General features: G+C 43.4%; 1 protein-coding gene across 4 annotated transcripts in view; it reads right to left on the bottom strand.

Moving 5' to 3' along the window:
* Positions 1–17552, bottom strand: part of RBMS2 (RNA binding motif single stranded interacting protein 2) — a 60804-nt gene that overhangs the window by 14356 nt on the left and 28896 nt on the right. For 3 of the 4 annotated variants that reach the window (XM_040637139.1, XM_040637137.1, XM_040637138.1), the window contains exons 2-4: positions 5467–5633; positions 1115–1173; positions 167–258 (exon numbers count right to left, since the gene is read on the bottom strand). In XM_040637139.1, the coding sequence (XP_040493073.1) occupies positions 167–258; positions 1115–1173; positions 5467–5633 (318 nt within the window). The remainder of the gene's footprint in view (positions 1–166; positions 259–1114; positions 1174–5466; positions 5634–17552) is intronic. The other variant, XM_040637136.1, reaches the window with a different exon arrangement.

Here is a 17552-nt window from a genome sequence, read left to right as displayed (position 1 = left end):
TCAGTGGGACCCTGGCCCAGCCTGACTTTGGCCAGATAGAGTCAAAGTACCGTAGACAGCCCTTGCCCATCGAATTCATGGCCTTCACCCCTCTGGAAGCCTTAGAACTCGACCTCTGGTGCTAACCACAATCCCTCTGAGGAGCAGACACGGCCCGAAGCCTTACCTTTGCCATCTGTGCCTGTACACCACTGGCTTTCAGGGCCGTGACGGCTTTCTGTGCGGCTGAAGGACTGTCGAAGTCCACAAAGCCATAGCCTGGAACAGGGAAACAGCATCACTGGGAGGTGGGGGTGTAAGGGAGGTAGGAGGCCCAGGCTTTTCAGGAGACAGAGGAAGAGTTATGATCCATGGAACAGAAGTGGTAGGGAGAGAAAGAAATTAAGAGGTTTCAGGTGGTTATCCGTGTGCTCCTCAAACCCCATGAGACTTGGTCTGTTTTACAGCTAAGAATGCCAAGGGCAATGAAGTCCTTGTGTTCTTGCCTTTTTCCCTCCCCCCTAAGAAATGGGAGATTTCAGAAATTAGGCTCTTTTAACAATGTGCCCCCCAACAGAACTCCTTCCTGTTTTCTAGCCACATCCCAGGAATGCTAGGCATGTAGGGAATACAGCCTCTCCACGGCAGATAACCAGCTGCCTGGAAGAAGCCCTGCTCCACCCCAGCAGATCGTCCTTTCCCTCCTTCCACTCTTCATCCCCCCCACAGCTGCTCAAAATCTCAACAAAGCTATTCAAAGTAATACCCACTGCGTCACCCCACCACTGTCACCACCACAAGGCATTTACAAGGCTTTACTAAGTAGAAATAATCTTAACTACCCATACCAACCCTCCAAACTGGGGAATCTTCGTGGAAACATGAAGTCTAAAGTAAGCTCAAGGGACTCCCAGGCACTCTGCAGGCTTCTAGCCTTGGGTCCCCAAAATAGCATTTTCAGCTCTGGCTGTCTGGTCCCCAAACAACCTAAATATCTACTCGTCTTTTAAGCCTGAAAACCTTAGAGACTCCTCCCCAGCCCTGGGCCCTCGGAGCACTGCGCGGTACAGAGCAGAGGCAAGGGGTGGCCTCACTCGCAGTTGCTCTCCATCACCAAAGACAGCTGTTCTCTCACCTTTGCATTTGTTCGTGCTCTTGTCCAGTATGGCCTTAGTAGAGACAATCTTGCCATATCTAAGGGAAAAGAAAACGCAGGGATAATGTGGGGGCAGGGATTTGGAACAGGACAGAGACTGAGACATCTAGATGAACCCACGCCCTTTCTTCACAACTGTTCCCACTTAAACTTCATAAAAACAAGAAGAAATGAATTTAAAATGTCATACTTAACATACAAACCTATTCTCCAAAGGTGCCTACAAGAAATCAGGTAACTGTAGTCCTTACAAAAGCAACACATTTTTCTCTTCTTCCCCACCTAAGACTCAGATACGAGTTGGAAAGAGACTACTGTCTTCTGGGAAAGAAGCTTGGTGGTGTCCACATAGCAGAGTGTGTACGTGCAAAGCTCTGGCTGGAATTCCTTGCAGACTAACTATAATCATTAATAATTACTTATCTTCTTCTGGAGAAACACCATTCCTCCTAGGAAAAACCTTATAGACATTTCTCTTCTCCGACACCCCATTCCCCACCCCTGGGAGAAGGCTGACCTGAGCCAAACTGCGTTTGTTCAAACCCCGGTTCTGTCACTTTGTAGTTATCCGCCATCTTGGACAAGTCATTTAACCTTCCCGGGCCTCAGTCTCATCATCTGCAGAGACCGCATTGTTGGGAATATGAAATGAATTCATGAGTATAAAGCACTAATGTCTACCATACAGTAAACACTTGGAAGTTCTTAACTGATAGTATTATTGTTATTATATTCAAGGAAAATGCAAGCGATTCTCTCTTCTGCTTTACTTTATTCTAAGACTTCTATTTCTCACTGTCAAGACTTGAGCATGTTAAGGAGGCAAGTGGGCATAAGACCAGGTGCAACAACAGTCTTAGGAAAACTACCCAAAACATGATGATAAGACAAAATGAAGACTGCGCATCCTTTCAATGTCATTCTGGAACACTGTCTAAAATATATTTCATTATTTAGGGGGATTTTTCTTTGTTTAACTTACTATTTACTACTGATTAGTGTTCAGACCTTGCAAAAATACATATTAACTTGTAGATTTTGTCCAGTAGAAATGCAAATAGTATTTTTTTTTTAATTTTTAAAAAAGATTGTATTTATTTGGAGTGGGCCGAGAGAGAGGGATGAGTAGACTCCGTGGTGAGCATAGGGACCGATATAGGGCTCGATCCCACAGACATCGAGACCATAACCTGAGCCAAAATCTAGAGTCGGATAATCAACTGACTGAGCCACCCAGGTGCCCCAGTGCCAATAATTTCTGTCCAGGAGAAAAGAGAATCCCAAAGGTCACTGTTTTACAATGTCCTGTAGGATATGAACTAGTTTTGTATATAACTTAGCAATCTTATTCCAACATTCTTTCTTCAGTACCTACACTCAACCCCTCAAATGCTCTTCGAACCCATTTTACCATCCTGTCGGTTCCCTTATTAATGAATGAAATAAATCCTGAGCGTGTGTTTACCCATATTTGTAGGAGTCATGTTTCTCAACTTTTTGAAAATTATACTTTGGCAGCAGAGTCATGTGGAATTCCCCAAACTTGAGCAGTGCAGTATCACAGCTCAGGACTATTCTAGAAGTGTTCCACTAGAAAGAAGTCTCTATATTCCACTCTAGGAAAGTGAAAATATTAAAGATACAGGACAGAAATCACTAACAGAATCAGAAGTACAGGATTTAACTGAAAACAGCTGGCAGGGACTGAATACGAGACAAATACCCCAAACAAGTGTTGTTTTTCTCCCCCACCCCTCATCCCTAAAGAACATATGATGATTGATACGTTTGTTTTGCTCCGTGGCAGCCTCTCACGGACTTTTTCGGTGGGGCTCCTGTCACCCAATGGATTAGACGGAATAAGCCAAGCAGTGGTCTGGAGGTTGGGAAAAGAACACATTAAAAGGGGGGTGGAGATGAGTGTGGCGATCCCAGCCCTTCAGGGCTACCTATTTGGATTCTTTCCCAGATGTAGGCAAGAGAAGGGATACATGACACCGGCGGGAGGACACACACGCTGCTGTCCTTATCAAGGCCCCACGGTGGAGCCTGCCGTGGTCTGAGCGGCTTGAGCCTTAGAGCCCAGAGTTTCCAGCGCAGCTGGCACCAGCTGGGTTGCTGCTGCTTCCTCCTCAGCGGAAGGAGCCCCTCCAAGACAACCAGGGGTTCCAGTCTCAGACTCCATGCCTTTCCTGCCTGCCTAGCAGGGTTTAGCATCCAGCAACATTCACCTCCTCTACAACCCGAGACACAATTGGGACAAAAACAGAAGTCCCTCCATGCATGGTAAACACCCTTCCTAGAAGGTTCCAGCTCCAGGATGCTCGCAGCATCCATAAGGGTTCCAGCCAACTGATCTTCTGTCGTAATTCATCTGGCACCTAGTCTTTCCCTGCCTCATTTCTACCTCTCCGTGGTCCCCTCTCGGGCTGCTAGTTCTAGCCCGTATGATGACGCTGACTACTCTCCTCCCTTCAGACAACAAGTAAGGCAACTGTTGGGAAGAGCAAAATGAAAGTCTAAAAGTATAGTGAAGCAGAACGGAGGTTCTGTCTGTCTCGCAGAGTGAGAGGATTTTTGTAGTACATTATATTTAGTACAAGAAACAGACGGTACAGATATGATAGCCTTTTTCCTCATAAATCAACATTTCCGCCAATTTCCATTCCCCTCAAAAATTACTAGTCCTAGACTAAGTCCCCTCACTTCCATTTAAATACTTTTCTAGCAGGGTGAGCTGAGGAAAAGAAACCAGTTTTACACATATGCTGAGCCTTCAGAGACAGTTTCTGCAGCCCAGTGTGCGCAAAAATCCGTATGGTCTGCATGGACCAAATGTCAGAAGAATAAGGGACGTACAAAATATCTCCGAAGACTCCTACAACTACATTTTGGGGGCAGAATGTCCTGCCTTTCCAGGATTTGGAACAGCTGGAATTTACATACATATACTGTTATGGGAGTCTGAATTAGTTTAACCACTTCGGAAAATCATTTAGTAGTATCTGCAGAAGCTGAACGTATGTCTATCCTGTGACTCAGCAACCTTACTGCTAGGCACATACCCAACACAGACGTGCACACGTAGGTACCAGAAGCCACGCACAAGCGCATGGCGGCACTATTCACACTGATAACAGTCACAGACCGGAAACAATTCAGATGTCCAACATCAGACGACAGTAGAATGGGTAAATAAACGATGGCGTATGCCTGTGGAGGAATTCTATAAAGCAGTAAGAACACACAAAGTTTCAGGACATGCGCTGACTTGGAGCCATCTCACACATAACATGCGGCAGAAGCCGGAAGGGCACGTACAGCCCAGCACCGTCTTTACGTGAGGTTCAAACAAACCACACCAACCAATTGTTTAGAATCCAAACGGCAGACTGGTTGGGGGTAGCGGGGATAGAAACTGAGAGGTGGGCTTCAAAAGAGCTGGTAATGTTCTATTTCTTGACCTGGTTACAAGGGGCCGTTACGAGGGTACGTTCACTTTGTGAAGTCGCTGCTGTGTACACACTTAGGATTTGTACACTTTCCAATATGTTTGTTATATGCCAAGAAAAAGTTTTAAAAGATGGTAATTACACAGTGTAAGGTTCCTATTTCTACCACTCACTTACCCAAACTCAATGTTCCCCCTCCCCACCCCCAGACTTCTTCCTTTAACCATTCCCCCAAATATATCATTTGAAACACATATTTTTCTGCCAAACAGAATTGAGTTGGCATCTTTGGACTCTTGCAATTTTTCCAGCATTCCCAACGCGGCTGATTCCATGCTAGTTATCTCCACCTCGTGACTCAAATCTCCTGTGAAGAACCCCGAGGTCTGTAGGGGTAGATGCAGAGCGACGGCCTCCTTCTCCACCTTCTCCTTTATCCACTAATGCGAGAGCTCCTCTGGTTCACTGGGATTCTCTCCATCAGCAGAAACTCTCCTAAGCGTACGATTCGATTGGCTAGTCCCACTTCCTTCTATCCCCACTGCCAGCTCTCACTGCCTTCGAATCCATATCTTTAGGGATACTGAGCATTTCTATTTGAGGTGTAAGGACAGGAATCTTTCCACAAAGACCATCAGTTCTGGGAGCACGCTGGCAACAGTCACATACTAGGCTTCAAAGGCCAGCCCCACCCTGACTTTCCTCAGAGAAACACACAGTTTTTATATATCAGTAGCAGGTAGGATTTCTTTAAGAGGGGCTGCTAAGAAGTCTTGTTACAAAGAGGATTGCATTTCAGGACACGAGTATCTGGCAAGAAGCCAGTATCACCAAATCTGTAGTGGCCCTTGAAGCCTACCCACATGTCCCCCCACTTACGACTGGCACAATTTGACAAGGTCCTGGTCAGTAGTGCCTGGTTGCAATCCCCGGATATAGAGGTTGGTTTTGCTCAACTGGTCATTTCCATTGCTCCCACTGCTGCTGTTCGGGGTACTGTTGCTCGGACTTGGTGGTGCCATCTGCTGAGACAATGACACATATGGCTGCGGAGAGACATGAGGAATAGCAGGTCAGAAGATTATACATTTACATACTGGAGAGTGAGGAAGATCCTGGCTCCTTGGAAAGAACGACTCCAAACTTTAACAGCAATTAACTCAATAGAGAGTAAAAACAAAACTAACTAAAGGAATTCCTCTCTGCCATAGAATAAGAACATATATAACTGTCTTACTTATCTTTCATGAATAATGAGAGGCCAAAATAAGCTTGTTAAAGGTTTTGGAAAAAGGTAGTTTGTTATAGTAGAATGTTTTTATCACACTAATAGTGGAGAACACAGTGTATGCCTCTTAAGTAACCTATGTAATGAGACAGGGCTAATAAAGCCTAAGTTCTATTTAAAAATGATGATGATGAAATAATAAAACTTTATCAAATCATGAAGGTATGAATAAGTTTAACACAGATGACTCAAAACACTATAGAATGTGAGAACTGCAAAATCCCTGCAGGAGCTTGGACATTACTGTAAACTTAGACAAATAAAATGAAACACTAAAGACCTTGTAAAAATACTAATTACCAGTAAAAACTGAAATTTGTTACCATACTAATAGGGATTTAGTCCTAAGTTACTTGCAAATTTTTAAAAGTTTAAGTGAATGAATAATAGATACATTATGGTCAAGAAAACCCAAGATTTGGGACAAAGCATCCCTCATCTTTCACTACTGATACCAGGACAGGCAACCAGACTCTGCTACGTTTTTAGGGTACTTCTGTTAGAGGCAAATACCAAGTAGGCTGGAACACAGATCCATTCTTCATGGATGTTTTAAATCCTTTTGTTATAATCAGGCTTTTAGTGTTTACATTTATATTGGGTTCATAATACTCGAAATTTGCATAGTTACCTATAATATAATGCATTTTCCTACAGCATACTCATATCCCAGTTCTCCCTAGGCACAAAGCACTTTGTAATATTAATCTATTTGGAATTACTTCCCTCTCAAATGCTAGTTTGATCTCCAGGCTTTTCCCCCCTCTTTCTCTTTTTGGTGGTGGTATTGAGGGCAAGCAGTAGTAACAGAAGAAAAAGAGAGGCAATCTTCCCCCACAAAGAATCTTAATTAATGTGAAATGTGCCTCTTCAATCACTATACACAATAAAAACGTACACCCACTTGCATGCAGTTTATCCCTTGGCTCTATACTGCAGCAAAGAGACCCAAGACCACATTCTGAGATGGCCCAAAGACTCATGACCTACTACAGCTCCACACACCCGTTATATTTCCCATCCCTATCCCCCTTCTCTTTGCTAGCACTTATACTAGGATTTCCCACACAAAACAATCCATGTGCCGGCGGTGATAATGATCAGCCATGTGATGATGGTGACAGTCACATGATACAGTCAATAAGGGCAGGATGGTGCATGGGGCATGTATGTATTTTTAAGCAACTTTCAGACAAGACAAAAATAGGGCAAATAAACCTAAAAGTCATACATTCAGCTCTAGAAATGGCAGTACTTATTGTAAGAATGACATTGAAGGGGCACCTTTGTGGCTCAGTCTGTTAAGACTTTGGCTCAGGTCATAATCTCAGGGTTCTGGGATCGAGCCTCCACTCCCTGCTCAGTGGGGAGTCTGCTTCTCCCTCAGCCTCTGCTCCTCCCCCCAACTCGTGCCCGCTCTCTGTCTCAAATAAATAAATAAATAATCAATCAATCTTAGGGGAAAAAAAGAATGACACTGAAATCTCCACTGAATGACCAGATCTGCAATAACAATCAAATACCAGCAGGTCCAGGACGCTCCGTGATCATTACTATCATAACTGCAGCAGCTGATTTAAAGTACGGTCAAGACTGTGACCTATATTCTAATCATGACTGTTCCCAAGGTCAGAATAAGATTACTGCTGAGGATCTTTCAATAATGTATGTCTGTCCTTGTCTCCAAGGAATTACTATTATTTACCCTTGGCTGAGAAAGCCAAACTTTTTCTCCTGAATAAGAGATTGTAGGCCTGGGGTGATGACGTCAGCAGCAACAGTGACAGAAAAACCATCTCCAGTAGCATGAGACCATTTGCCTGAGTTTATCTATCCCCTTTCCCAATGGGAGAGAACATCTTTTTTTTTTTTTTTTAAGATTTTATTTATTTATTTGAGAGAGAGAGAGCGAGCGAGCACAAGCAGGGGGAGAGGGAGAAGCAGGCTCTCCGCTGAGCTGGGAGCCTGACGTAGGACTCAATCCCAGGACCCCGGGATCATGACCTGAGCCAAAGGCAGACGCTTCACTGACTGAGCCACCCAGGCGCCCCGAGAGAACATCTCTAAGAGAAAGTTTCAAAGATGCCAGGACTATCCAAACAAGAACACAAAGGTTACTGAGGAAAGAGAGAAACTAAAAAGACGTTACTGGTTTGCTACATAGCAATAACCTTGGTTTTAACACTAAGGTCTCAGCTATTAACTTAAAAATATGACTTAGTTGATAATAAACTCACTGCAAGGCCAGAAAAATTCCTAGGAAAAAAGATATGATTCAAAAAAACCCAAAAAAATCTTTTTTTTTTTTTTTTAAGATTTTATTTATTTGACAGAGAGAGAGCCAGTGAGAGAGGGAACACAAGGAGGGGGAGTGGAAGAGGAAGAAGCAGGCTCCCAGCAGAGGAGCCTGATGCGGGGCTCGATTCCAGAACTCCAGGATCACGCCCTGAGCCGAAGGCAGAAGCTTAACGACTGAGCCACCCAGGAGCCCCAAAAATCTTTTATCTCTTGATATTCCTATGTAGCTTCTGAAATTGCCACATAGGTTTGGCTCCAAAGAGAAATGGTAAAAATTAATTAATTAATTAATTAATAAAAAACTTGAGAAAGCCCCTAAGTAAAGCCTATCTGGCTTCACAAAAGAAACTATTTGGACAGACATAATAACTAATGTAAACTAAAAATCCATGTTTACCTATGTATGTAAGAGAGAAAAGGGTAGTATGTACAATGGTACAGAGAACTGAGATAGTTTTATGGGGGGGAAGGATAGTGTAGTATTGTCTCTCTTAACTCCTACGGAAATGGTTCTCTGAGGTCACTGGTCCTCTGTCAGGGCCTAGGCTAGAAACTGAAGAGCAAGATATTTCCTTAATCCTGCCGTCCTGTGGTAGATTTCATAAACCAAAGTTGACTCTAAATCTTAAAGCTAATTTGCTTTAATCACTTTGTCCTAAAAAATGTCATTTTCCTGTGAGGATCAAATCCAGGGTTATTAGAGAAGTTGAACTGGCTGAGTTATTACTACACGAGGTTTCTTTCAGGAAGGGACAGAAATCTATTACAGTATCTATCAGTTAACTACATCCCTTTGAATGCCATGTAGTTTTGTTTTGCTCCTAGAAGAAAAAGAAAAACTGGCAGGCTTTTACTGATAGCCTTGGTTCATCTTCACGCAGGTGGAACTCCTGAAGCCATCTGGATTCGTGGCCATTGCGGACAGGACTTGGAGGGCGCCTGGGTGGCTCAGTAGGTTAAGCATCTGCCTTCGGCTCAGGTCATGATCCTGGGGTCCTGGGATCCAGGTCCGTGTTGGGCTCCCTGCTCAGCGTGGAGTTGTCTTCTCCCTCTCTCTTTGCTCCTCCCTTTGCTCATGTGCGCACGCACGCGCGCTCTCTCTCCCTTTCAAATAAATAAATAAAATCTTTAAAAGAAAAAAAAAAGGACAAGACTTGGAACTGTACTATGGCCCATAATTCCAACATGTGAACTCTAAATAAGGGCCCTCACATTCGGCCTAGAATCCTAGATGCCTGAGATTAGTATATTTGCCTTCAGAAATCAAGGACAGTAGCATATTATGTATCAAAGGAAAATGGAAAGTGATCTCGTGGAAGAGCATACAGGTAAAGGTGCTCTTATGAAGGAGCTTTACTTCTGGGAGTGAATGGGAAACATTAATGGGTTTACAAGCAGAGAAATGATATCACATATCTCAGCTGCATTATCAAAGCTGGTTCAGAGAAGTGGGAGACCAGAGGTGGTGAGACTAGTTAGGAAATATTACACATGAAGGGAGGTAAAGAAAAAGCCTAAAGATTGGCGGGACAGTGTTTAAAGGATGCGCAGAGAATACACTGTGATATATCCCATAAGAATATCTGGGGATAACTAACTGTGTAATTCCTTCACCTTCATTCAGGAAAAAAAAAAAAATCAAACTCCCCTCTTTGCTGAGGCAGGAATTTTAGGTTTCCTGTCTTGCTGAGTTATAGGAAACTGGGAGACACGATAGTGTCCTTCCTTTTGTTCTCTTTCAAGAGATCATAATGGCAGAAATGACATAATGCCGACTTCCCAATCACTAAATTTTTATCAGATCTTTAAAAGAATGATCCAGTCAAATAAGCTACTTGTTAATTAAATTATAATGTAATAAAACATTATCTTTATTCTGAAAATTAGATTCTTTTTTTTTAAAGATATAATTTATTCATTTGAGGGAGAGAGAGAACACAAGCAGAGGGGAGAGGCAGAGGGAGAGGGAGAAGCAGGCTTCCCACCGAGCAGGGAGCCCGATGAGGGGCTCAAACCCAGGACCCTGAAATCATGACCTGAGCTAAAGGTAGATAGATGCTCAACCATTTGAGCCCCCCAGACACCCCTGAAAATTAGATTCTGAGCAAGTGTGCATTTTGCGCGGTTTAATAAAATTCAAAAATCCCGTATCTATTCATTTGTCATCAAAGTCATCCCCATCCTGGGCCCTTAACTTAATGTATTATCATCGGAGCAGGAGAAAACCCCATCCCACGCCTAGTGCTGAGCTAGCTAAGCTCCTGGCACATAGCATACAGTCATGGATATTTGCTAAAAGGGGTAAAACAAACTCAGGGGATATGCTAATTGTGTACCATTTTAATAAACCCCTAAAAAACTCACACATATACAATCCAGTGGCCTGACATCAAAATTCCTCTTCCAATTGGAGATGGATGATCTATAAGACATGTTCTGGGAGCCGGTGGTCTCTAGGACATACAACATATCAGAACTTTTTTTTTTTTTTTTTTAAGTAAACTCTACTCCACACATGGGGCTCAAACTCACAACCCCAAGATCAAGAGCTGCATGCTCTTCTGACTGAGCCAGCCAGGCGTCCCCATATCTGAACATTTTTGTCTAAAATACATTATTTCCCTGGTTTTATCACAATATCTCCTAATAAGAGAAAGTCCACTTTCCCTGAGAAATAACAGACCCCTTAATAATCACTCACGAGACCCTCTGCACTATTTGAGTCATTCAATCAATATCTGAATACCAACTATGTGCAAGCCCTATGTGATGCAGTGGGGACTCATAAATGCATAAGAGTGTGAGTGAAATATTTCATAATAAATTTAAACACACACCCACAGGAGCCATTAAGGGATCCACTAACCAGCGCTTACAATTTGGATAACTAGAAGAATGAAATATGTGTGCTAATGGGGATCCAAGCAAAATTGTATAAGCGTATGAAAGAAAAGACAGTTAATTCCTGCGGAGAAAGTTTCTCAAAAAAGACGGTTGTATCTTGAAGGATGTGTAGGATATTAAACTTTTAATGGGGAGCCATAGGGAAATGCAAATCAAAATCATAACGAGATACCATTTCATATCCACTAGGATGACTATAATAAAAAGATTATGGTTTCAAATCAAAATTGAATGCTATAATCAACAATAACAAGTGTTGGCAAGAATGTGAAGAATCTGGAACCCTTCTACGCTGCTGGAGGGCACGTAAAATGATATAGCTGCTTTGAAAAACAGCTTGACGGTTCCTAAAATGGTTAAACACACAGTTATCATATGGCCCAGCAATCCCACTCCTAAGAATACACCCAGGAGAACTGAAAACATGTGCCCACACAAAACCTGCACACAAATTTCACAGCAGCCTTATTTCTAATCGCCCAAAGTGGAAACAACACAAATGTCTATCAGCCGATGAACGGATCGAGAGTAGTACAGCCACACAGGAAACTCCTATTCAGCTGTAAGAAGGAATGAAGTACAGACCCCTGCCATAGCATCGGTGCACCTTCAAAACATGCAAAGTGGAAGAAAGTCACAAAGGAGCACATATTGTATGGTTCCATTCACATGAAATGTCTAGAACAGGCAAGTCTATAGAGACAGAAAGTAGATTAGTGACTACCTATGACTGGGAGCAGTGAGTACGGAGAGAATGGTGGTAGGGGAGTGGAAGGGGGTGGTGGCTAAGTTGGTGGGGTTTTTTTGGGGGGGTAATGGAAATATCCTAAAATTGATTATGATAATGGATACAAACTCTGTGAATACACTAAAAGCCACTGAATTGTACACTTTTCTTTAAAAAATATTTAACATATTTATTTGAGATACAGCAGGAGAGAGAGCACAAGGCAGGGGGAGTGGGCAGAGGGAGAGGGAAAAGCAGACTCCCCCCCCCCCCAATCAGGAAGCCTGATCCCAGCACCCTGGGATCATGACCCAAGCTGAAGGCAGATGCTTAACCGACTAAGCCACTTCCGCGCCCCTGAACTGTATACTCTCAATGGGGGAACTGTACGGTATGTGAGTTCTACTTCAATAAAACTGCTATAAAAATTTGATGGGGAGGTGCCTGGGCGGCTCAGTCAGTTAAGCGTCTGCCTTCAGCTCAGGTCATGATCTCAGGGTCCTGGGATCAAGTCCCACATCGGGATCCCTGCTCATTGGGGAGCGTGTTTCTCCCTCTCCCTCTGCCGCTCCCCCCCAATGTTCTCACTGGCTCTGCTCTAATAAAGAAATAAAAAATCTTTTTACAAAATTTGATGGGGATGGATGGAGAGAAGAGGGCATTCCAACCAGTGAAAACATCTTAAGCTATCAGGCAACCACAGGCTATTGGCATCAGCCTATTTCATTTCCAGACAGAAAAGTCCTGAGATTAATATATGTTCTTGACATTCCAGTGGAAATATAGATTAACCATAAATCATATCAGAGCAAGAAAGGGATATTTCCAGGGCGCCTGGCTGGCTCAGTCGAAAGACCATGCGGATCTCAGGGTTGTGAGTCCAAACCCCATGTTGGGTGTAGAGATTACTTAAAAAAAAAAAAAAAAAAAAAAAGCTTTAAAAAAAAGGGGGGGGATATTTCCTACAACCCGCATTTCCTAAAAAAATAAACACTAACAATATTAACAGCAAAACAGGACAAAAAGGCATCTCTGGAAAACGCAGAGCCTGACCCAGAGAACACATACCATGTGTCGGCCATGGCTACTTTTAAAAGCGGACTCAGCACTTTCTACTCTTTCCTCTTCAGTAAACCTGACACCATCTCCAGCTCATCTCCTCCTCTTCTTTCATGACTCTTCCTATGATAATAGCAATGTTTCCCGCATCCCTTGAATACCAAGACGGTAACAGTAAAGTGCACCAACCACACGGCCTCCAGAGAGTTACTTATGTTTATACCAGGTGGTGCTCTGACTGGGTCTGCAGTATACGGCTGATATTTAAAAACCCTCAGCCACAATAACTACAGAATCCTCAGTCAGGCATAAAGCCGCAGCATACTGCCCAGGAAACCACTTGCCTTTCCAGATCCGCTCACCACTCTTGCCCACCCCGCTTCGTGCACCAGGAAGCTGACCATATAGAGGCCACGCACAGGCTCCCTTGCCCTCTGGCTTCCAGCGGCATTTGGCTCAGCAGATGTACAGCAGTAGATTGAAGGGCAGGAGGAGAATGAGATCAGAGTATTTATTTCCCTAGCTCCTGCCAAAGCACCACGACTTGGCTGCATACTACTGAAGCCCACAGTCTTTCCATACAGCTACTCTCAGATTCTGAGGTAATCTCTCTCACTACTTTGCTTTATTAGATCTAGAGATAATGAGGTAATGTAGGCTCTGTAACTGCTGGCCATAGGGCACTCTGCTCTCTCTCACTGGTTTCCTGAAACCCCCTTGTAAATAGTCTCTTTATTAAATCTTTCTCAAATTACTCAATTTGGATATGCCATCTGTTTCCTTTTGGGACCCTGAATGATGAACCAACCATCCTACCTTGAAGACTCGGCTAGAAGATTTGTGTCAGAAGCTCTTGAGAAACTCTGCTTTCTTCAAAGCCGAATAAAACACCTCACAGTGCAAAAATCCTCAAGACACAACACAGAATTCTGTTCTCCATTGATTTGTCTAAACTTTATCAGTGTCCTAATTCTTTCACATTTATGATTTCATTTGATCTTCCTAACAACTCTGTGAGGTCGAACACGGGATGTGTTATTCTCTTTTGAAACTTAGAAACTGAGACTCAGGGGCGCCTGGGTGGCACAGCGGTTGGGCGTCTGCCTTCGGCTCAGGGCGTGATCCTGGCGTTGTGGGATCGAGCCCCACATCGGGCTCCTCCGCTATGAGCCTGCTTCTTCCTCTCCCACTCCCCCTGCTTGTGTTCCCTCTCTCGCTGGCTGTCTCTATCTCTGTCAAATAAATAAATAAATAAAATCTTTAAAAAAAGAAAAGAAAAGAAAAGAAACTGAGACTCAGTCTTATTTCACCATTCCCTCAATGTTATATCACTTTGCTTTTTGTTAAGCAGAACCAAGGTACAGAAAAGCCAAATACTGAAAGTACCTAAGCCAGTGCAAACCGCTGAATAAACACATAAAGCGGCCTTTTACATGACCTAATTCCTTTGTTTCTCTCCCTTCTGGAAAGAGAACAGTTCTAAGTTCCCAGGCAATAGGTAATGTCTAATCAGTGTAGAACATTTAAGGAACAAAGGTATTTGAACTGTGACTCAACTACACTAGAGGAAAATCTCTTATATAGACTGGTGCTTACAGAAACCAACTACAGCAAGAGCCCTCGACTGAAGTATATGGGCAATTCTATGGTGGGCAGAGCCCTTTTAGACACAGTGGCTTTAGGGAGCACAAGCCCATGCCTGCAACCCAAGTAATAACCAACCATGTCACCAGTTTGTGGGTACGTGTCAGTGTGGCAATACCTCGTATGCACCAGGAAACATACAGCAGAGAGTTTAATAACGTCTCAGGGTGACAGAAGAATCTTTAAAGGTTAAGCAGCTGAAGTCAGAACACGACAGCCAACTGCTTGGGAAGAAGAGGTGTGGGACACAACTGAGCCCCCGCTGAGTGTTACTCTGCATTACCGAACACCTCCACGATTCCGCTTGGCTGGTGGGTCGTCTGTGTTCAGGAGAATATACGGCCGGGGAAGGAACCGCTGAGTGAACAAGAACAGCAGCATCATTAGAGCTCCATGGCTCCAAGAGAAGTGTAGCTGCCTCTTCCACAATACAGCTGTTTCAGACAGAGAAAGGACAGGAAAAGAGAACGCCTGCCTACAGTCTGTTTTACCCTACCTCATCATTTACCACATTTTCATCTTTTGACATAATTTCATTTTAGACAGAAATAGATCAGAAACCCACAGGAAGTCAGGAAACACCAGCACTCCTCTCTTCCACCCTCACACTACCTGTTCAAAGAATACCCAGATTGGTAGATTGGGGCTCTGGTCTTTTTAAGACTCAAAGTCATGAAAAGATTCTGCTCATCTGGTCATTATAGATTTTTTTTCATTATAGAAATACTTCTGATTCACTAAATAATAAATATGGGCAATACTACATACCTGAAGGAACTGGCCTAACCCAATGATATGAAAGTCTATTTCCAGATCAAAATAAAAAGTATATATGAAACCAGCCAGCAATACACCAGGTATATCAAGTCCTTATCCTTGCTCTAGCCTGCTTTTTACAAGTCACAAAGACCTCACAACATCTAATATGTGTACAAGTTATCTCTAAAAAGATACAAGAGAAACAGTTGATAATTAAGGCTACTAGAAAGGAACTAGGCATATGGAGGACAGGGTGACAACACAGACTTTTTCTATATTTCTTTAATACCCATTTGAACCTATTGGGGTTTGGGGGGGGTTTGGGGGGGTCTTTAATTTTTTTTAAATTTAAATTCAATTAATTAGCATATAACGTATTATTAGTTTCAGAGGTAGAGCTCAGTGACTAATCAGTCTTATATAATATCCAGTGCTCAGGGGTGCCTGGGTGGCTCAGTTGGTTAAGCATTTGCCTTTGGCTCAGGTCATGGTCCCAGGGTCCTGGGATCAAGCCCCTCATCGGGCTCCTTGCTCAATGGGGACCCTGCTTCTCCCTCTCCCTCTCCCTGCCACTCCCCCTGCTTGTGCTCTCTCTTGCTATCTCTCTAATAAATAAATAAAATCTTAAAAAAAAAAATGCCCAGTGCTCATTCCATACAGTGCCCTCCTTAATCCCCATCACCCAGTTACCCCATCCCCTCACCCCCTCCCCTCCAGCAAGCCTCAGTCTGTTTCGTATGATTAAGAGTCTCTTATGGTTTGTCTCCCTCTCTGATTTTGTCTTGTTTTACTTTTCCCAGGTTTGTTTCTTTTACCAACTAGAATCATGCTGTACATATTATACTTTGATGTGCTTGTTGGAGATGGTCTCAGTCTAGAACACTCCTTTTATCCGTTATATATTCCACAGAAGTAGTGTCACTATTTGGGTTGCTTCATTCTGCTGTTATAATTAGGCCCACTTTTGTACACAAACTTGAGCACAGGGGCTGGAATTTGAGGGGAAGACTGTCAGTTTGATCTGAGCTGAAGGCATGTTGACTTGGCATTGAGCAGGTGGCAGGCCGTGCATGCTGACTCGGGCAGGAGGGCGGCTGGACTATGAATTTGGGATCCACGGGCCGATGGCATCGTGTGTGATGGGGACGTGGCTGGTTTTGCTCCTGGTCATGAATTCCTTTAACTTTTTTCTGGGAAATTCTCTCTCCCCTTCTATTCTGAATGAAAGCCTTGCTGGATAGAGTATTCTTGGCTGTAGATTTTCTTCCTTTTAGCACTTTGAATATATCATGCTGCTCCCTTCTGGCCTGAAAAGTTTCTGCTGAAAAATCCACTGATAGCCTTATGGGGTTTCCCTTGTATGTAACTGCTTTCCTTTCTCTTGCTGATTTTAAGATTCTCTCTTTATCACTTACTTTTGGCTGTCTTATTTACTTTGTGTCTGGGTGCAGACCTCTTTGGGTTGGTTTTGTTGGGGGATCTCTGTGCCTCCTAGATCTGGATTTCTCTTTCCTTCCCAGATTCAGTAAGTTTTCAGCTATCGTTTCTTCAAATAAATCTTCTGCCCCCTTTTCTCACTCTTCTCCTTCTGGGACCCCTATCACGCAACTGTTATGCTTGACAGTGTCGCTGAGTTCCCTGGGTCTATTCTCATTTTGCATATTTTCCCCCTCTCATCCGCTCAGCTTGATTACTTTCCATTACTCAGTACTCCAGGTGGCTGATCCATTCTTCTACTTCCTCTTGTTTGCTATTTATTCCAGGTGGTCTGTTTTTATTCTCATTTAGTGAGTTCATTATCTCTAGTTGGTTCTTTTTTAGGTCTCCTATCTCTTGGTGGAGGGCCTCATGGAGGTCCTGCACTCCTTTCTCAATTCTAGTGAGTATCTTTATGAGCATTACTTTAAATTCACCATCAGACATATTACTTCTCTCCACTTTGTTTAGGTCCCTTGCTATGATTTTGCTCCACTCTTTCATTTGGGACATATTCCTCTGTGTCATTTTGTCTGTTGCCGCGTCTGTTTCTATGTGTTAGGAAAGTCAGCTATGTCTCCAGCACTTGAAAGTAGTGGCTTTATGAAGAAGAGGTCCTGCAGTGCCCCACGGTGCAATGCCTCCTTTTCACCAGAAAATGATGCTTCACGGGCGTCTCCTTGTGTGTTATGTGCACCCTCCTATTGTGGCTGGGATGTGTTTGCCTTCAGTCCAGTCACAATGGCTCTCTTTGCCTGCTGCAGAGTCTGGTGCCTGCGGAGTTAGTGGGCCAGTCCAGGGCAGCCTTGG

Source organism: Ursus maritimus, unplaced genomic scaffold (genome assembly GCF_017311325.1).
Source record: "Ursus maritimus isolate PB19 unplaced genomic scaffold, ASM1731132v1 scaffold_21, whole genome shotgun sequence".
Lineage (NCBI taxonomy): Eukaryota > Metazoa > Chordata > Mammalia > Carnivora > Ursidae > Ursus > Ursus maritimus.
Note: the sequence above shows the minus strand (reverse complement) of the source record. Positions and strands in the feature narration are given on the sequence as shown.